The sequence below is a fragment of the Oenanthe melanoleuca genome, chromosome 8 (assembly GCF_029582105.1).
Source record: "Oenanthe melanoleuca isolate GR-GAL-2019-014 chromosome 8, OMel1.0, whole genome shotgun sequence".
In the NCBI taxonomy this organism is placed as follows: domain Eukaryota; kingdom Metazoa; phylum Chordata; class Aves; order Passeriformes; family Muscicapidae; genus Oenanthe; species Oenanthe melanoleuca.
In genome coordinates this window covers 16,471,050-16,491,502 of record NC_079342.1, presented here as the reverse complement: position 1 = coordinate 16,491,502, position 20,453 = coordinate 16,471,050, and the positions used below count along the sequence as shown (strand labels likewise).

General features: G+C 51.2%; 2 protein-coding genes across 5 annotated transcripts; one reads left to right on the top strand and one right to left on the bottom strand.

Annotated features, from left to right (window-relative positions):
- The first annotated feature begins 2,181 nt into the window (after positions 1 to 2,181).
- On the top strand, positions 2,182 to 7,152 carry C8H1orf210 (chromosome 8 C1orf210 homolog). 2 transcript variants are annotated; one of them, XM_056498020.1, is made up of 5 exons: positions 2,204 to 2,477; positions 4,198 to 4,705; positions 5,346 to 5,492; positions 5,927 to 6,208; positions 6,987 to 7,152. In XM_056498020.1, the coding sequence occupies exons 1-5, from the start codon at positions 2,388 to 2,390 to the stop codon at positions 6,992 to 6,994; spliced, it is 1,035 nt and encodes a 344-aa protein (XP_056353995.1). In that variant the 5' UTR covers positions 2,204 to 2,387; the 3' UTR covers positions 6,995 to 7,152. The 2 variants fall into 2 exon arrangements, with proteins under 2 accessions (XP_056353994.1, XP_056353995.1); XM_056498019.1 differs by lacking the exon at positions 6,987 to 7,152 and having other exon boundaries at positions 2,182 to 2,477; positions 5,927 to 6,710.
- Positions 7,153 to 8,775: 1,623 nt separating this feature from the next.
- On the bottom strand, positions 8,776 to 18,248 carry TMEM125 (transmembrane protein 125). 3 transcript variants are annotated; one of them, XM_056497464.1, is made up of 3 exons: positions 17,726 to 18,248; positions 16,096 to 16,238; positions 10,927 to 12,280 (listed from the first exon to the last, which is right to left on the bottom strand). In XM_056497464.1, the coding sequence occupies exon 3, from the start codon at positions 11,972 to 11,974 to the stop codon at positions 11,312 to 11,314; it is 663 nt and encodes a 220-aa protein (XP_056353439.1). In that variant the 5' UTR covers positions 11,975 to 12,280; positions 16,096 to 16,238; positions 17,726 to 18,248; the 3' UTR covers positions 10,927 to 11,311. The 3 variants fall into 3 exon arrangements, with proteins under 3 accessions (XP_056353441.1, XP_056353439.1, XP_056353440.1); XM_056497466.1 differs by lacking the exons at positions 16,096 to 16,238; positions 17,726 to 18,248 and adding an exon at positions 12,387 to 12,564 and having other exon boundaries at positions 8,776 to 12,280; XM_056497465.1 differs by lacking the exon at positions 16,096 to 16,238.
- Between the last annotated feature and the right edge of the window lie 2,205 nt (positions 18,249 to 20,453).

The following is a 20,453-nucleotide window of genomic DNA, read 5'->3' as shown; positions in this document are numbered from 1 at the left end:
CAAACTTGACACTGCTTCACAAATCTAACTGTTCCCATGCGAAAGCCAGGGCTGCCAGGGAGTGAGTCTCATGTTTTGATGTGTCCTGAGCCCATGCTGTATCCGGCCAAAAATCTAAAGCACACATGGACAGGAAAGGGAAATCCATTCATCGTTTCCGACTATTTACAGAGTGCTCTGGGGCCGCGCGGTGCCCATGGCATGCAGAGGGAGGGATGGCAGTGAGCAGGGGCACCCACAGTGCAGCTGCCTGGCCACCCCATGGCAGGAGGGGTGAAGGGCATCTGAAAAAGGTGGTAGACCTGCCCTCATTTGCCTGGAAAATGAAGCTGGCTGTAGAGGCCAGTCAGACTCTGTGTGCTTACATGTGCAACTCATTCTGTACTTCACTGGCAGCTGTGGGGGACCGCTTCATACAGAGCCTGAGTTACAGTGCACTCTGTGAAATGTCCTTTTTCAGGAGGATCCATTTGAGGATGGGATTATTTACACAGAATTTTTGTGGAATGGGAGCCATATGGGGTCATTCTCTGCACCAGACCATACCCAGGAGATCTCAGGGATCCACTGAGGAATCTGACCCAACGTGATTTGTCTGCTTGTATTTTTTTCTTGGAGCACCTGGATAAGAGCTGTGCTGTCTGTGCAGATTCCTTCAGCTGGAGGTAAGGTAGGAAACCTTTCTGGGGAGTTTTGTGGGGATGCCCAGCCAGGACCTTACAGATCCAGTTTATCTGTCTCCAGAGAAGGCACCAGAGAGGTAGGCACAGCTGACTACAGCCAAAGGACCTCTCCACACTTGCTCTCCTGCAACATGGAAAGCTCCAGTTGCCCAATCCACAGGACACTGCAAGAACCTGAATGTCTGCTGATTTCATGGACCTCAGCTTTTTTGCTGAATCACAACAGACTGAAAAAAAAACCCCAAAGACTGACAAAAATACTACTTTTTGTTATCATTTGCACGTTCTAATGCACAGCACCACATTCCAGGAACCATAATGCACAGATACATTTCCTGATAGGAAATGCAACCACCCTGCACATCCACCAATGGACAGGGCTGCCTCAGCAACATTTTCTAACCCTGCTTCTCTGGATGCTTGTTTTGTTTTACCTGCTCAGTGGGTCCTGGAGAGACCCTACAAGGCTGGGCTAAGGATTGCAGCCACCAGGCATAGGAACATCCTGGAAGCAGGGTAGTTGAGCATTCCCAGCCCACCTGGGCAGCTGGGAAGCAGAAGCTGCCTGGTGCATTGGCATCCAGCACATGCCCACATGATGAAGGACAGGCTGCTGGGACATCCTTAGGAAAGGGTGGGACATGCAGCTGTGGAGAAGCCCTTTGGCAGCTGGGGGAAGAGGGGCCGTCTTGTCCACATTGCAGACAGCTCCAAAGTGCTCTTGCTGGCAATCAGCTTCCTGTTGTTTGAGCAGGCATGGGACCAGGGAATGGGGAGCAGGGAAGAGAGCTTGGGGCTCCCTCTTGCTGCAGGTGCAGCCAGCACTTTCTCTGCCTGGCCTGTGGCTCTGCCAGCCTTGCCAAGTCACCCACCCCATGACCTGTAAGCACAGGAGCAGGTCTCGTGTGCCAGCAAACACCCGTGAGATGCTGCTTTGGCATGATTTCTCAGACTTTCACTGACCCCATGGCAGGACTGGCAGGGAGAACTACTGTTAAGTGGCAGATCTGACACTTAATGGGGGTGCTGAAGGTGGTGGCGCTTTCCCATCCTCTGGGACTCTGGTGGACAAGTGCTGCTCACTGAGCTGCTGCTGCTGCTGGGCCCAGAGAGCTGTCAGTTTGCTGCGTGCTTTAAACACCTTTCTGCTGGAATCCCAGCAAGACTTTTATTTTCCTGTAGGACACTTTCGTGCTGCCTCAGTCTCAGCTTCTCCATCCGAGGCTGGCTGTGTGCCCCTGTCCCAGGTGTGCGGACTGACACCTGCACCAGGCTGAGGCTGCTCTCCTCCAGCACAGGGCAGCTGAACACCTCAGGGTGTCTCAGGGCAGATGCCACAGTGGTGCCCCCTCCTTCCTCCGGCAGCCCCTGGGGCAGCCCCACGGCACCCGGAGCGCAGCAGGCCGTCCGGGCAGCGATCACGGGCGGTCACAGCCACACGGGTGGGAGGCGATGGGGCGCGGCTGTTAATGTGTAACCGGCACCGCCACCTTTCACCAGCCCGGGAGCAGCGGGCCGGGCGGCAGCGGGCCGGGCGGGAGCCAGGCCGGGTCCCGGGCGCTGCTGGCTGCGGGGCCGGCTCTGGGGACTCGGGGCGGCCTGAGCCGTGCGGCCGCGGCCACACCTCGCCCGGCACGGCCGGCTCTACCGGTTCCCAGCTTTCCCCGAGACTTGTTTTTCTGGCCGGAAGTTTCCTGGAGCCAAATGGCTCCTACCTGCCTGCTCTGCTGGGTCTGCAGCCTGCTCTGCGCCTGGCCGGTGGTGATGGGACACCCCTGCAGCCTTGACCACCAGGTAGGGGGCCGTGAGGGCTGCGGTGCGGGCAGGGCTGGGTGGGCAGGGCCCCCACTCCTGTCCTGCCAGCGCAGCTGGGCTGCCAGGGCAGCAGGGCCTGCAGGCAGCCCCTGCTCTGCATTGCTCAAGAGAAGATGAGCAATGAAAACCCATGGGAGTTAACTGGGAGATGTGCTGTGCCAGTGGCCACTAGCCACAGGGGTGGTTTGCTCATGCCCAAAGCCTGGTTGTCCTGCTCCCAGCCTTAGGCTGAACATGTCATGTTGTCCAGCCTGTTCACCAGAGCACGTCCTGGCAAAGTATTGTCTAGTCAATTTCTGACTGTGGGGGTCTCTTGGCTGCAGGTGTAACACAGCTGCTGATAAAAGGTGCATGGCATGCAGCCATGAGACACATCCCCGAGGAGATCCCAACCCCTCACTCCCTTCCCCAGTGCATTGTGATGCAGTGACTGGAGCCAGGGTGATGGCAAGCATGAGGCCAGGATCCCTGAGCACTGGCAAGGAGCAGGAAACACAACTAACCCTCTGGGACAAGCACTGCAGCCAGCAGTTTGGCTGATCAGGCAGGAGCTGAGAGAATGAAGGAAAGTGGCTGTCATGGGCCTCTGACCTTTCCACTCAGCTCTCAGTTATTCCACCCAAAGGTTTGCACTGTTTTCCAAAGCCTCCCTGAGCCCAGCTGTGTTTGAGCTGAAAACAGGATCCATGTGGCCCAATTATAACCCAGTCCTCAGCACCCCAGGTTTTTAAGGGCATATCTGTTCCTCTACCAAATAGGAAGAGCAGGGCCTGATAGGAGATTTAGGTGGACAGGAGGATGAAAGGAGAGGTGAACACAGAAACCCAGGACTATGGACCACAGCAAACTTAAAGCACAGCATCTCTGCTTGCAAGGTCTAAACACAGCACTTAGCAGGAGTTTGTGCCTGCCCAACCAAACTTAAATTGCTGACCTGCTCTCTGGTAGCTTCAGTTTGGACGTTTGCCCCCTCCCATTAAAGAACAGCCCGCCCATATGGGGGACTGCTTCCCACAACTACTGAGTTGAGGCACTCTGTTTACCGGTTAAAAAAAAAAAAAAAATCCATCTGTGGGTTTACTGATCCTTCCATCCTGTTCTGCCGATCTTTTGATCCTTGGTCTGTTTTACTTCCTGATACTGACATGGCCAGCCTGCATTGGTGCACTGTCCTGCACAGTGCCAGGGAGCTGCTCCTGGCACGGCTGACTGGTACAGGTGCCTATAGCTCTGCAGCTATAGATTGCAGCTTCCTGCCTGCCCTTGCGACAGGCAAGGCTTGCCTGCTTCCCTGATCCAGCTGGGAGGATGCCCCAGTGTCACACAAGAGCTCCCTGGGGACTGGAGGTGGGGATCAAGGGGAGGAAAAGGAAGGCCCTCTGCAAACTGACCCTGTATGACAAGGGCAGGGGGCTGACAACCTGCTGCCTTCACACTCATCCATTTGGGTTTTCCCCCAGCCCTGCATGCTTCTCCTTTACTGTTTCAGTCAGCTGCTCTCAGTTCTGGCCTGTCCTGCTCATCTTTCTCCATTTATCCAGCCCACTCCAATCTGGCAGCTCATGTGTTTTTCAAACGTATGTGTGTTTTTTCTTTTTAAAACTCTGCAAGGGTGAATAAGACATTTGAATCCTTGGGGAGTCTCTCTCATGACTCCCCTTTGTGGATAGTCCATCTCAGACAGTAGCTCTTTTCCCAGGGATGGGCCGACTGCAGTGGAAAGAGCCTTCAGCATGCTCCAAGTTCCCTTCCAAGAAACATTACCAGTTTGGACCTCTCCTTCAACTCCTTGGTCATGCCCCATCACAGGACTCTCCTGAACCATTTCCCTTCCCTGCACTCTCTCAACCTCTCCAGCAATGCCAAGCTCACACTGAGCCCAGCAATCTTCTCCAACCTCGGGGCGCTGCGTCTGCTGGACCTGAGCAGCTGCGGCATCATCTTCATCCACATGGACACTTTCAAAGGCCTGGGAAACTTGCACACACTGCTCCTAAGAAACAACAGCTTGCAGGAGCTTGATGTCCCTTTCCTTTTGCCACTGAAGGCTCTTTTCCACCTGGACCTGCGGCACAATGCGCTGGTCTCTGTGGACAGCTGGAGCCTGCAGCTGATGGAGTCAGTCCCGCAGGTCCGTCTGGAAGGGAACCCCTGGGTGTGCGACTGCCGCGCGCACGCTCTGCAGCAGTGGCTGCAGCGCAGGCGAGGTGAGCCGAGGGGGTGGGTGCCAGGGGATGTGTCGGGCAGGCGGGACCCCGAGTGCAGGAGTCTTGCTTGATCCATTTGCTCTGATCCCTGGGCAAGGTCTGAGATGGCTCTCTGTCCTACCTTGTTGAGGGACAGCCAACCAAAAGGTGATGTGTCTGTTCCCTGCTTGCAGTTATGCCAAGGATTTCTAAGAATGTCAGCAGGATAATTTGGCCACTCTTCTGGGAAATGGGTTGCGTGTACATTTGGTCCTCTAAATCCTTCTGTATGTGTCTTTGTGGAGTGACCACATTTTCAATGTTGAGGGCTTGGCAGCTCCCTCTCTGGAGCCAGGTCGGGCTCCAACCATCTGAGCTCAGCTCCAGGTAAGAGCAGTGGGGTTTCTGTGGGTATCCATGAATTTGTCTGTACCCAGTTTAAAGGAGCTGCTAATTAGAGTGACACATAGTTCCTTCGTCAGGGGATTTTCCCTTTGGTTGTTCCCTACAATATGCTGAGGGTCAGTGAGTTTATAAGGCAGAGCCAGGAGCACCTTGCAATGAATCCCATCAACCCAGGAGCAAGCGGGAATCGTCTTCTCTGAACTGGAGAGGGGATGGCCACAGACCCCCATCCCACCATAGCCCATTTGTCTCCCAGCTGTGCAGGTGACCTGCGTGTCGCCCTCGGGGCTGAGGGGCCAGGAGATTGCAGCTCTGGATTCTCAGGACCTGGGCTGCCAGATTAAGCAGCGTTTTGCTCGTGAGCTCAACACAACACAGCAGATCACAGTGACTGAGAACAACAGTAAGTTGTGCAGATTCAGAGGTGTCCATAAGGTCTAGCACCTTCCTGTCCTCTATCACACTGGATGGGGCTGCAGGTGGGGACCCCCTGCTCTGACCCACAGTCCCAGAGGCTCAGGCTGCTGGGCCATGCTGGTGCAGTGGCTTGATGAGAGGGTGGCCAACACCTGGAGGTTTTTGCTTGCTTTGTGACAGGAAAGCCAACAGGTGCCACCTGTTAGAGCACAGACTCCACAGTGATGGGCAGCAGTACCAGCCAGCTGTCAGGCAGTTTTGCCCCCAGTGCTCACACCCCCTTGGTAGCTGGGTCTTGGTGAAGAGCATCTGTATTGCTTCTAATGAAAGTGATCTAGTGCTGGCTTCACACTGCAGGGCTGGAGAATGGGGAGCACTGGGTTTGCCACAGGCTGACCATGTCCCTTTCCTGTGTCACAGCCACTGCACTTCCTGCTGTGAAGGGAGGAAGGAGCTGGCCATACCTGGTGGGATTCATAGTGACAGCAATTGGCATCTCCATCCTGATCGCACTGGTTGCCAAGTGCAAGCTTGCCCACAAGAACTTCGCCAGCTACCGCCACCGGCCACTGCCTGAAATCAGCTCCATCGGAGGCAGCCCCATGGAGGATACCAGCAGCTGGGACAGGGGCTCCATACCTGATGCTGACCTGCAAGCTGAGGATGATGATGGCTTCATCGAGGACAACTACATCCAGCCCAGTGAGCAGCTGCCAACTAAAGAGGAGCGGGAGTTGCATCACTCTGTCTGAGCTTACAGCTTACAACTCAGCTGCCACTGCTGTGGCCTTTTGCTGTCTCCCTAGCTCCACCCCTTTCCCACCTGCCCTTGGCTTTGGGCCATACATGTTTAAAGCAGGAGGAAAGGAGCAGAGAGGAGGGGAGACAGGGATGGGCTAGGAATGTGATGGAGGCTGAAGGCAGCCAATCCCAGAGTGTCCCAGCATGACACCAGTAGGCTGCACTGTCACAGGGATGCCAAACCAGCTGCGGCTTTCCCAGCCTTACCTGGGTGCTGAGGATGAAGGAGGTGGTGCCTATCGTGCCCAGGAAGCTGGGTGCAGTGGGAAGAGGAGCCTGCCCTGGTGCTGCCACAGGGTCTTGGGCACTGGCCGCACTGCCCCATGGCACCAGACCCAGCCCTGCTCTGTCCCTCAATGCGTTGTCACTCTCAGGTGTGATTAAAGCATGATTTAGCCCTGCCTCTGCCTGCACTGGTTTGTTGGGACTCTCCCAGTGGCATGAGAGACCCCCAGCCCCACAGCTGGGGTGCAGGTTTTCTTGCATGTGCTTTCAAGGGCCATAAATACATTCCTCTAACTGTGGCAGTGAGAGACCACATCTGTGGCACAATGAGTGCTCTTATCCAAACAAATATTTCACCTTCTGTGGTGCAGGCAGCCCTGGTGCATCATCACAGGGTTTCTGTGCATGTCTCTCCTGCCACGGCCCTTCTTTATTTTCTCTCTTTTCTCTCCAGGAAGATAAGCTACAAGACACCTTTCCTCTGTCAGCTCTGCAGAGCTGAGCAAATTCATCAGTGCAAGGAACATGTGCTGGGGCGAGACAACCCTCTCCCCCCGCACCCATTACAGAGTTCCACGTGTCTCTGTAACTGTGGAATTGTATGAATGCGATAATTTTTACATTCCTGTCGTCTTTGTGGTACGATGAACAGCACATGAGACACAGGTAACTGCAAGTTATTTCTGCTGGAGTCACTTTTGCCTTCATGGGTTATGCTGGAGTTAAAAGCAGGGAGCAGCTGTGGCATTCACCTTTGGTAAGTGATTCATAAGGCTGGTACCAACTGGTTGGGAAGATTTCCCAGGGCACAGCCCAGTCATTACCATCCCTGATAGCTCAGGAGTCTCTTCGTCATGCTCCAGAGTGTGAGGTATCAACACAGGACAGCATTTCTCAAAGCTCTGCCACACAGCTGATTCCCCCACTTCCTTGAAATCTCCATTTCACTGCTAACTGCATTTCTATTTCTCCACTCATTAAAACATTTAGAGTATATGAAAAACGTAAATAATACACCTCAAAGAATGTCAAGCAAAGTAGACAAATGGGTCAGGCGTTGGATGGATCATACAGGCCAGAGAGCAGATGTGCTGCTTGAAGCTATGAGCAGGAGGAAAACCTGCTGGCTTCTTTCAGTGGTCAGCCTGCTTATGCTCTCAAATGCCATATTTCTAAAGTGAGCTTTACTTTTTCAGTTACTGGCTCATTGTTTGCCTTCTGGGCTCATCAGCTACCCATGGAAATATACTATATATTGGAAATTTTTGATATCTTTTGGGTAAGAGATTTATATCTGAGGGCTGGGAAAAAGCATTTCAGTTATCTTTTGGAGGGTATTTTTTGGGCTTTTCATCATGCTTTTCAATCACATGAATTCATGCTAGATGCACTCTTTTCTTTTTAGTCTCAGTAATGTCTTAAAAGAAGTTAAAAATACAAGTGCCCAGGCTTATTTGTCCAGGATCTCACTCACCAGTCCCTCAGCACTGAGTGGTTGGATGGCTTGTCTACTTTGACCCTGCTAATAGACCTATTTATTTTTTATCCAAGCAGACATGGCAGGTTTTCTTGTGTTTTTGCATGTGTGTGTGCCTTTTTTGCCCCCTCTCTCAGGCAGCTGCAGTGCAAATGGGCAGAAACCTGACAACTCATGTTTGGGGGAAATACATGTGGCATGCAGGGCTGGGAATACAAGGGGTCAGAGCATGAAAAGGAGGATCCTTCTCCAGGGGTCCACCCAGGAAGTTGCTGTGAGGCCTGGCTGAGGCTGGCGGGGAGCAGGAGCAGGTATGCAGGCAGACTGGTTCCAGGCTTGTGTCAGGCAGCAGCTGCTGCCTCGAGGCTCAGCCCTGCCACAGGGTGAAACAGCTTCTCTGTAAACAAACTAGACAGCACTGACATATTCAGGAGGCTTTGTGTGCTCCATGTGAGCATCTTTCAGGGGCATGGCTAGGTCTCAGGTTCACAGAGCAGTGGTAAGGGGATCTGGATATGTCCGAGTTCTTAAGCAGAGAGAGATTAATATGCATCTGGAGGGGGGAATTGTATATCAGGAAAGAAGTACATGTGTTTTTGGGTCTTTGGTGGCATTGCCACTCTGGCTGGTGATCCAAAACCACAGCCACATGAGGACCTCTGGGTTGTTGTGATTACTGCCCTGGGCTGAGGCCAGCCCTGAAAAGCCCTTACACCTCCTGCTCTGCAAAGAAGCCTGCATTCAAGTATCAGCCTTCAACACAATGAACTTCTCTAACACTTTATTATGTATTTATCCACATACAACACAGGAACCAGGAAACAAACCAGCACCTGTGCTGCAGAGCAGAGTCAGTGATTGGGCAGCAGTCCCTCTGGGCAGCTGGACACCCAACCACCATCTTCAGGCACAGCCTGTTCTCAGCCATTATCTCCTTGAGTTGCTGTCATGGCCCACAGTCAATCAGCCTTTTTTGGCAGAATTCACAGGCACTTGGGGCACATTTTGAAGGGGCTGTGGAGGGGACAGGATTCACTTGGACATGTAGGCAGCACAGAGCGGTGAGCTGGGCAGAGTCATGCCTCTTCACAGAAATGCCAAGATGTGCAAACCAGTTTGTGTGCAGGCAGCTGTGGCCTGTCAGCACGTGCAGGCTGGTGGAGCTGGCAGTCACTGGTGGACCACTGGTGCTGGCAGAGGGGGTGCAGCCTGGCACATGCACTGGCACAGATGTGCAGAGCAGCAGCAATGTGATGGTGCAAAACCATTCAGCTCTGGCCTGTCCCCTCCCTGTGTAGGCACAGGGGTTCCTGGTGGACCTGGGCCCAAACAGCCCAGAGGTGAAGTGCAACTCAGCTTTGAAGTGATTTAGCACAGGAGGATCTGAACTCACCACCATCTTCTGAGCTCTTGGGCAGATTAAGGGAGGAGATGCAGAGAGAAGAGGAAACATCAGTTTAATAAGTAACTACAGATGATAGAAAGTGGCAGAGGAAAATGTAGACATAATAGAGATACAGAGAGAAAAGCCCAAACGATGTACTTGTACACTGGGGAAAACAATCCAAGGCTTCAGGCAAAGTCAGCAGGAGCAGGGCAAGAGTAGGTGAATACAGAAGTGGTCTCATGAGATCTCACTGCATTGGGGATGGTTGGTCTGGAGCTGTAAAAGGGCAAAACCCTCACTGACCAGCTGGTGGTGAACTCTGACACTGCCTCCAGGTGTAACATGGCCAGTGATTTGTGCCATTACTAACAGAATCAGCTACCATCCTCTTCCACATGAATTTGCTATCAGGCACCAAAATTAATAGCTCAATCTTGTTCCACTGTGGAGGAAACCTGGCAAATAATGAGCAAAACCAACACCTGAGAGCATCTCAGGTGAAGGAAAGATGGGAACAGACAAGAAGATGAAGAATCACAGAACAGTCTGAGCTGGAAGGGGCCCAGAAGGATCATTGAGTCCAGCTCTTAGGGAATGACCCACATGGAATTCAAACCTGTGACCTTGGTGTTATTAGTCCCATGCTCTGACCAACTGGCTAAGAGGAAGAGAAGGTCATGCAGGAGCATCTTCAGCAGGAGGCTGCGATCTAGGTCTATGGAAAGGGCAGTGAAAGGGTTAGTGGGCCTATGAGGGAAATGAGGATTTTGACTGGTAAATTAGACTTAAGTCACAGGAAAAGTTCCTGGGATGAATTGTTAGTCTGCCTCTTCGAGAGACACCTTGGTAATACAACACCTTGTAGAGATAGATAAAACACCAAAAAAAGCTCCAGGTAAGGCCCAAGTGAAAGTAGAACTTTTCTGCCCTGCAGTACCTACAGCACTTGGGAATCAGAAACAGCATGGAAACAAGCAGAGACTGGGATGAGCTGCAGGGCTCCTGGCAGCAGAGGTGCCTCTGCCTGGGAAACTCCTGTGGGAGGGCACAGCACTCTCCCCCTGCACAGTTTATGCAGAGACAACCCCAGCCCCAGGATTCAGGCATCTCATCACCATCCCCCAGCAACTGCACCTTGCTGTTTGTGGATCATGTAGCTGGAGCACCCCAGCATGAAAACACAGCCCCAACACTCAGTCCAGTACACATAATCCATCAGGGCTTTGACACCAACACCCCTTGATCACCCCTTTGATAAACCACAGGTGATGGCAGGCTGCAGAAATGTAACATTGGAACAGATCCTGGCATTGCAAACACAAACAGCATTTCATGTGAGGTCCAGCTGTGCTGTGGCTCTGGCAACACACAATCCTATGCAAATCTCACACTCACTCCCACAGACACCGGTGATTTCTTGGGAGCAGCTCCTGCAGCCATACCTCCCACCAGGCTCCCTCGTGCCTGCTGACATGCAGAGTATCTCCTGCCATTCACCAGCTGCTAGAGGCTCTACTTCACTCAGGAGCTGGAGGCTCTGCACAGAGCACAGGTTGGTTTTATATGACCCACAATGACAGCCTCTCCTGCCAGGAGAACATATGACAGTTCCAGGAACTGCAGGAACCAAGCAAGTACTGGGGTCCCCAGGGGTATGGGACAGGCTCACCTTCACTCTGTAACATGGGTCACAGCCAGGCAGGCAGCAGCTGCCACAGGAGGCTTTGTGGAGATAAAATGCCAGCCAGGTCAGAGCCTGTCCAGGCACCCCGAGTCTGAGCTGTGCCACCAACCTGGGGCAAAGCAAATGCCAGTCATCTCCAACAGAAACAAGGCACGCTGCAGCTCTCCTTCCTTGGGGAAGGCCATCGCTGACAGGCTGTATCTGCTAAGGCTCACGCAGAGGTGTCCTGGGTCAGATCAGGTTGGCCATGCTGGAGGTGGGAGGAAGCCGCCTGTTGCCAGCGAGGCGGCCGGAGATGGTGAAGACGCGGATCTCGCCGGTCTCCAGGCTCCGAGGAGCTGCCCGGCGGCAGGAGGTGCACAGCAGGTACAGCAGCAGGCACAGGAGGATGGCGCTGCCAGCAGTCAGGAGGATGACCCCGCTGGTGAACATGCTGGCCAGCGGCCGCGCGGGGCTGAGCTGCATGGTGGTGGTGGAGAGGATGGTGAGCACCAGCCCGCACACCAGCAGCACCAGGGCGCTCAGCAGCAGCACCAGGCAGTCCGAGAAGCCTCCGCTCTTCAGGAGCTCGATCTGATCCCGGCTGCGGATGCAATTCATGTCCTGGATTGCAGAGCTCAGCAGCTGTTTCAGCAGCACGAGCAGGGCCAGCAGGCAGAGTGTGGTGCCCACGGCGAGCCGCCACTCTCCGGACCGGCTGCTAGTGCTGTACAGCAGGATGATGCCCCCAATCCCGCAGGCCAGGATCAGCACCACGGCCATCCCATAGCACAGAATGGACTTTTTGGGGTCCTGGAACCACCAGAGCTCCACATGCTCTTCCAAGATATTCCTCTGGATGTGGTCTGCATCTGCAGGGGTGCGGGGGCTGCTCAGCTCTGCCAGCTCTGGCATGGTGGGCAGCTGGGTGAGGAGGGCACAGAGGTGGCACAGATGAATTTGCAGCCTTACAGCAAATGGAGGGTCAATGCAGCAGCAGTGGTGAAGGCAGCTGCATTTCTCCAGCAGTGATGTCTTGGTGTCATTCTTTGGATCCTGATGGAATTTCCTTTTGCAGTGGTGCCATCTGGAGAGTTATGGTCCATGTGCTGGGGTTGAGCCCACCACCAAGGCAGGGCTGTGAAACATGATGGAGCATTCCCAGAGCAGCACCATAGGGGAACAGCCAGGGCTGTCTCCTTCCTTTTTTGTGTCTTTCATCTGCAAAAGTCAAGAAGAGAAGATATCATTAAACACCCTACTCCCCTGTACCAAATAATCCTGTGCTGAACCCTGGGCCTTGGTTGCTCCAGGCTGGCCTGCAGACCTTACTGTGCTTCCCTCACAGAGGCCCTGTGTGCTGGAGAACAGATCAGCTGCATGTCTTCCCGGGAGACCTCCATGTGCTGTGAGGGAGCCTCGGCGTGTGCCCTGCTCAGAGGCTGCTGGCACATTGCTGCCCAAAGAACTCTGCCTGCAGCTGGAGCTGGCAGCAGGGCAGGGACAGAGCAGAGGCAGGTCCCTCTTGGGATAAAGCCCCATTCACAGCTCCGGCTTCACATGCTCCCTCATCAGCATCAGCCTCTTGTCACCAACTGGCTCTGCTGCCCAGAATGGGAGGTGGGGGTCAGGACTAGTGCTTAACCCTTCCATTCCAGTGGCTAGAAGAGTGAGAGCTGCCACAGTTGTATGTTCTCAGCCCTATCCCCATCCCTTCACTGCCAGCAATTTCCTCTCAGAAGTTCCCTACATAAATATGGTACATACATCTCCAGTGATCTCAGCATTTCGCTGGAAAGAGCTCTTAGCTGTGGCCTGTCACCCTGAGATTTTGCTGTCCTTGCTGCTGGTCTGTGAAGCACTTTGCCACTGGAGGGGAGCAGAGGAAGGGCAGTACTGGCTCTGAGGTGCTGTGCTTAGCTGGGCTCCCCTGGGCACAGCACCTTGTCTCAGCCCACCACGCATGGTTCCCAGGCTTATGTCCCTACTATCCTGGCCCTCCTCAATACTTCTTTGGGTACAGCTTTACACCAAGAGTGTAAACCACTCGCATTTCTCTAACATAATGTTCCTCCCTGGCATGTGAGTGCTCCCTCTGATCCCGCAGCACTAGAGGGACCCTCTAGAACAGTTAGTACCCCAAAACACGGGGAGGTGCTGGAGAGGACAGCACAGGAGCATGTCAGGAGTGGCTAAGCCTGGGAGACACAGTGCAAACCCTGGAGACCCAAGAACAGCCTCCTTGGTCACCTCCTAGACAGGATAATGCACCCTTGACCACCACAGACACACATGAACTGCTCTGAGTCCTGCAGGAGCCCATGGCAGCAACAGGAGCTGACTCAGATCCCTTGTGTCAGAGCAGTGTCACTTCCCCTGGGCGGGGGGACAGCCACCCTGCCTGCTAGAAATGGCTCTCAGGAGCCCATCAGCCCATGTCAAACACGCTCTGTTTGTACCCTGCTCTGCCCAGCACTGGGGCTCAAGGCTCACTGCATGCAGGCAGGGACAATTTATGACCTCCACACATGGCAGCTCTGTACACACCAGGAATCTTTCCTCCTGTCGCCCTCCCTGTCTCTGTTCTCCACAGACTGCACCTCCTTATGGCAAGGTTTGCTGCCAGCAAACCCCTCAAACCCCCTCCATGGGGGCCCAGCCAGCCTGGGCGGGGGGACAGGGAGCACAATTGTGTGGGGAGTGCTCGAACCAGACACCGCCTGACAGTGTCAGGCCAAGCTCCTCCTGAGTCACTCCCCGGCTGTGATGGAGCATGAGGTCACTCTGGACGTGGCTCAGGGCCTGCTGCCAGCGGCAGCCCGTGCCTGTGAGCAGAAAGTGTGTGAGCACGGCGGGATTGCAGGCCGGCAGCCAGCGGCCCTGGGAGTCAGTGGTCCTGGGAGTCAGTGGTCCTGGAGCCCACACAGCTGCTCTGGGAGCCCACAGGGCTGCTCTGGGAGCCAGCTGCACTGGGAGCAGGCTGCTCTGGGAGCCCACAGGGCTGCTCGTCACAGAGCAGCTCCTGGCTGCAGTCAGAACAACCAGAAGGTATTGTTTAGGGAGAGAAAAGAGCTGTGCTTGAGCGTGTTGGTTTGTGCCTGCTGGGGTGCACTTGGATTTTGCGTGAGACAACAGATGCCTTGTGCTGTTGTGCCCAGGACACAAGTCCCCAGGAAGGTGAGGATGTCATGGAGCACTGTTAAAGTGAGAAGATGCAAGGAGACATTGAGTCTGGAGTTGTTTCTTCAGCCTATGCATAACAGCTTGCTGCTAAACATTGTTCCCTCCTGCCTTTCCTTCTCCAAGCACAGAGGTGTCTTATCTTCTCCTTACCAGTGAATGGGTGAGCCTAGTAGATAGCAAGTTTGTAGATTAGGTTGAGATTTTGGACTAAGAGAGCATAAAGCTTGGAGAAGTGCAAAGTCTGTGTCCTCCTGCTGCTTGACCCAAGTTACATGAGTCAAACAGTAAACAAAAATACCACAACAGCATAAACCACAATGAGGGGAAAACGTGATCAAAAATCAAGGTACAGAGCTGCATTCTCTTGTTACTTTTTAAAATTTAACCATTTAAGTTTTTTATTTGCTCAGAAGAAGGACAAGGGAACAAAATAAAACCATAGGAGGATCTGGCTGAGGGACGAAATTAGGTATCACCTCTACAAGCACGTATTTCCCAGTGTTATATTAACCTCTATTTAAAAAATGATTTGGAGAGCTTCCCAGTGCTACTTTAACCCCTATTAAACAAATTATTTGGAGAGGCAAAGGCTTCCACTGACTTCATGTTTCCTTATGTCTGTTTGAAAATGTTCTGGGAATATAATCTTTTGCTCTAAAACCATCCACACTTGTTTCTCTAGACCTTGAGGGTTTGTGCTGCTAATAACAGTATTTTTACTCCTAGAATCACAGAATAATTAAGGTGGGATGGGACCTTGTGAAGTCACCTGCTTAAAGCATAGTTCACCTAAAGTCAGACTGAGCAGTTCAGGGCCCGATTCATTTAGGTGCCAAGGATGGAGGATCTAAAGCCCCTCAGGGATCATTCCAGAGTTAAATCACCCTCACCATTAGAACATTCCTCCTTAAATCTCACTATAGTTTCTCATTCCTCAGGCTGGGTGCATTGCCTCCCACCCTCTTGAGAAAAGTCTCTTTAAATGTTTAGCCAAAGCAGCCCTATCCTGCTTGAAGAGGGGATGGACGTAGATCTCACAGCAACTTTGCTGATCTGATTTCTTGGCATTGTGCAGCACATCACTGCCCAGATCAGACAGAGAGAAAGAAAGGAATATAGATGCCTGCTCTGCCATGAGGGAGGACAGCCATCCAAAACTGTTGCCCCTTATTTTGGTGTTCTTTGGGCTACTGGGTCTTGCTGGTCTGGGACAGACCATAACAAGCCAGTTGGCCTATCCAGATCGTTGTATTTGATAGTGTGGATCACAGGTCATTAAACTCTACCTTTAATCACTACTCAAGCCAGCACCTTCTGTACTCCCATCTCTGTATGCAAAAGAAAAAGGAGGAGAGAACCAGCCCAGCCACAAAATGCTGTAAGTCCAAAGAGCACATTTCAGGAAAAAAGTGACATGCTGTCCTTCCCCAGTGCTGGCTGGCAGCTGTGGAGGGAGAACAGGAAAAAACTCGGAATGCAGGAAAGCAAAAATATTCATGTTTTTCCTTTTTCATTGTGCTGGTTGTTTTTTTCTTTTCCTACCCTGACAACGTTTAACTGGAAATTGAGGGTCATCATCAATGTGCTCCTGGCCACTCCTGGCTGCAGGTGTGGGAGATGTACACCGGCTGAACACCTCGGAATGATACATGCATATACTGGCTGTGAGAAGGGAAGCTTAGTTTAAAATTTACTTATAAAATTTTGGTGCTTGACAGACTGATATCTGACAGGCCATGGACTGTATATTAATTAACACTTCCATTTCAGAGCTACATACAATTCAGCTCTTGAAATATTCCTCACTTCCCTCCTCTCCTCGAACCCAGGGTACCCCTTGAAACAATGCTTACCCACAGGGTTCAGGAGGGGAAGTCTGGGGATGAGACAGGCTCCTGCAGTACTTCCTTGTACTTCCAGCCTTGGAAGGGTTTTATGCAGCTTTTATGTGGACTTCATGAGCATCATGGGGACTGGGAGAGTCCAACAAGATTTGCTATAAAATAACAATATGTAAAATGATTTACATGGGCAGTGTGGATCAGAGCCAACAGAGCTTCACAATCTCAAGCAATTCCAAGCCATCTCAGCCCTCTGCTTTCCCAGTCCACCACAACTTATTTGCTTCTTTGCCTGGTCGGTCTGTTTGAGCCTGTTTGAGATGGTCTTGCCCCCACTCTGTGTCTCACAAAAATCGTTAGTCAAGAATAGACATAAACATTTCCCCATAATTTCATGAATTTTTTTTCAATTTCCAATGCTTTAGGAAGCACTTCTTTACCAAGAGAGTCAGACCTGAATTGTTGTATGTGCTTTCCAACTGAAACAGTACATTCTATTCTGTCTATTGTATTCTAGTTTATATATTCTAGCCTATTGTATTGTCTATTCTATTGTATTTCAGTGGAAAAGGACCTAAAATGATAATCTGGTCCAACTGCCTGACCAATTCAGGGCTGACCAAATTCAAGAATGTTTTTAGGGTATTGCCCAGAAGCCTCTTTAATACTGACAGGCTTGAGGTATCAACTAATTATCTAGGAAGTGTGTTCCAGTGTTTCACCACCTTTTCAGTAAAGAAATGCTTTCTAAGCATATTTGATTCTAACTCCCTATAGGCTCAAAGAGAATGAAGCTCACGTATCTTGTTTTAGGACTGAATTACTGCCAATGCACAAAGCAGAAGCTCTGAGTGTCATGGTGCTTAAGACCTGTCTGTGCACCTGGGAGTATATGAGAAGGTTGCCTCTCTGAGAACTCAGGACTAGATAGAGGAACCTGCAAGGAATTGGAGTAATAGGGCTTTTATGTGGCATCTATCTATCTGGCCCAAAATTCAAGCAGGATATCCACACTCATTTGCCTGCTACACCAACCACAAATTCCCAATGTTCCCCCTTTTCCTGGGCTGCTTAAAATCCATACAAACCTGTGCAGTTTGATCTGCACCTCTGGGGAGAGCCCACCCTCTCTCCCCTGACAGATGGACAATGTTTTCCCAGAAGTGAGCATCTGTCCCACCAGTGCTCCTGCCATGAGACTCCATTTGGGAAGCCCCAGGGAAGCCCTGGGTGATGGTGGACTGTCCCTTCCTTTCCTCCAGCCGAGGGGCTCTGGGCTTGAGGATGGTGGAGGGCTTGTTGTAACAGGGTCAATGCATGGCTGCCTTTTACACAGATCTAGACTGTTTTGGCACACTTCATTGTAAAATGTCATGTTCCCCTTCCTCTCTGTGTGCTCAACAGGCATCCATTATCCTGACCCCACAGAGCCTGTCCTGATGCAGCTCTGCCAAGGGTGGCCTGGGATTCTCAACAAACTCACAAGCCCTACGTCCTGAGAGGAAATGATGGCACAAGGAAAAAATGGATTGGAGGCAAGAAGCAGGGTCTCTTAAGACATAAGTCTGAAGCAGCCTCAAGCCTGCCAGCAGCAGCTGAAGCTCCTTCCTGCACAGCTCCCAGCGAGGAAGGGATCACTCACCTGCGGCAGACACTGCCCACACGCGACAACCCAGCACACTTCCCTGCTCCAGGCTGGCAGCAGTGGTTTTTCCTGGTTTTCCTTCCACTGGATCCAGCTAACCAGGGAGCCCACGGGGAAAATCTCTTCGCTTCCTCTTGCAAGTGCCTGCCAAGAGACAGGTGAGGCTCCCGTGCTGGTGCGGCGGCACGGCGAGGTCCGGCTGCAGCCCTCACCTCCTGCCCGGGCAGGTGCATTCCCCAGCTGGGTGGCGTCTGAGCAAACCTGCTGCTGCTCTTGGAGACGCTCCAGAGCCGCGCCGGTGTGCAGGTGCTACCCCTCCCTCCCTCCCCGGGCAGGATCTGGCCTCTGGCCGCACACCGATCCTGGAAGGTGGCTCATTTCCTCCCAGATGGAGGTGAAGGGGTGCAGGAGCCAGGGAGCAGCTCCCAGGCAGCAAGCTGAGAAGAAGCCTGCAGCCAGGCTGGCAGTGCTAGGGGACATTTGACACATTCAGCAAGTATTTGGTATTAAATAAAGTAGCTCCTGCTCTGCTCTATAGGTTAGGGCCATCCAGTCCTATCAGGGCTGGATCTATCTACGGCAGAAGTTCAGGCAGGCACTCAAGTCAAGCAAGATGTCACTGTGGTGCCATCTTCCCACCAAAAGGCAGCTGCAGAACTCCCTCCCTGGAAGACAGCAGCACTAGCAGAGTTTATACCATGCTGCAGAAGAGCTGATTTCCTGCTAATCCAGTGGGGGAAAAAAAAGGCTAGCTATTTTGTGAGGCATCAGGAAAAAAAAAAAAGGGATTCATTTAAGAGCTGAATAATAAAAATAGGACTAGCAGGAATGCTGAAGTCAGTAGGGGAATGGGATTGCTAGACTGATCAATGTTCTCTCCTTCCTGGCCAGATTTCATGGCAGCAGAAGGGATCATTACCGTTAGTCTGAGCAGCTGGAAAATCTCCAGGGAAATGCAGGAAGAGGAGAACAGGACTGAACAACAGCTCTTGCCTGGCTAATGGAAAGGGAGGCTCAGTAAATCACGTGCTACTTTTTTATCAGGCTGTGAGAAGGGAAGCTTAGGATATGCTAATCAAATAGAAACCAAGTATTTGGTATCTATTTTCAGGTTCCTGAACCTGTCAGGTTCAGGAATTTGTCTGAGAAAAATCTGCTAGGTCTTTGGAGACTTGTGGAATATTATCAGCACAGAGGATGTTGCCTTACACATAAAAAACCCAAATCGTATGTGATAGGTTTTCCTACACAAACACCTTTGAACAATGAGCTTGACACTATACAGAAAAACCTGGATTTTTAGTTGGCCCAGTTAGCAAAGAAGTAATCTAAGGGGAAACCTTATTCAGATAGCCATATAGCCATTTTAAAAAAGGGGCTGTAGTTTTATTAGAGCATGAAATGCTTACCAGCTCCTTTAGGGATGTACCAAAAGGAGAAACAGAACAATGCAGGTCCAGAGAGGATGAAAGCAGAAAATGTTTTGCACCTTGAGAGAATTCAGAAGACCATTGGCACACAAAACCATAATCCAGTTACAACTTAATTCTAAAACATTTATAGAATGGATGTGTGGGAGTTTGACCTTGGTCTGCTTTTCCCAGTATAGAAGGAGCTTGTACATCTATTTTGCTTCAGCTTTCCTGCTGAAATTTAGTTGTAACACTCTGCTGTGCCTGATGTTTAATGTTCCCCTATACAAGCAATGTTTTAGCTGCTCCTTAACCACTAAGATCAAGTTCAGTATCCTCTTCAGCCTAATCTGGCTGAAGAGACTACCTAGGCTTCGTCTGACAGGCTGTGTATTGCCTTTAAAATTTCCTAACACAGTGACATAGGGGCATATCAGTCACCATTTAGAAATAATTTGCTATCTATATAGGCATATTAGGAAAAGATTCTTCTTTTTCAGTTTATTGCACTTCTCCAAACCACAACTATTAAAGCAGTGTGTTGTATGATTCTAGCACTCAATTTGTCCTGACAGAGAGAGGGGAAAATTATACCACACAAGAGCCTAGCAAATTAAATGGGTGTGTCCTGAAAATTTTAGAGGGAACTGGTTTCTAAAATATTTACTAATTACATTAATTACATCCTCTTTCTGTGCAGGAAGCATCAAGATGATTATATGGGGAGGGTAGGAGGAAGAAAGAATGTTAAGCTAGCCTATTAATAGACCATTAACTTCTTCCTTTTGCTCCTGTGAAACCTATGCTGCATACAGATTAAAGATGCAAAATATAGACTGAAGAAATTTAATTCCACATTCATGGACAAAGCGCTCAGCTGAAGCCTCCAGAATCATTAAAGCTCATGGAACCATCTATTTTTCCATGGTATTGCCCTGGCAATGAGTCTAGTATTCCTGATGGTAATGCAACTTACCTGTTACCCAGCCCTGGCACCACCTTCTTCTGTATAATATTATTAGGAGTATATAAAAGCACTCATCACTTTTCCAGAACTCAGGATAGGAAATGAAAGAGTAACATACTGGCTGTTGTAATAAAAAATAGTTCCATGTTCAACCAGTAGCTCAGTCTTCTGAAATACTCCTCAGTGGGACAGCTTGTCATGCACTGACAACAAAAGATGAAAAATTTAGGGTTTTCCCTCCCCCATTATTAAAGAAATTACTCCCTGCCTTTTTCTGTGTATGAGTACTTTGCAGAGTGACTTATTAGGAAAATTTCACTGAAAAACTGAACTAACAGAATTGTGG

Coding starts and splice junctions, on each gene's coding strand:
- C8H1orf210 (XM_056498019.1), top strand. CDS start 2,388: ATGGCTCCTACCTGCCTGCTCTGCTGGGTCTGCAGCCTGCTCTGCGCC. Junction 2,478..4,197: donor CCTGCAGCCTTGACCACCAG/GTAGGGGGCCGT, acceptor CTCTTTTCCCAG/GGATGGGCCGACTGCAGTGG. Junction 5,493..5,926: donor CACAGTGACTGAGAACAACA/GTAAGTTGTGCA, acceptor CCTGTGTCACAG/CCACTGCACTTCCTGCTGTG.
- TMEM125 (XM_056497464.1), bottom strand. CDS start 11,974: ATGCCAGAGCTGGCAGAGCTGAGCAGCCCCCGCACCCCTGCAGATGCA.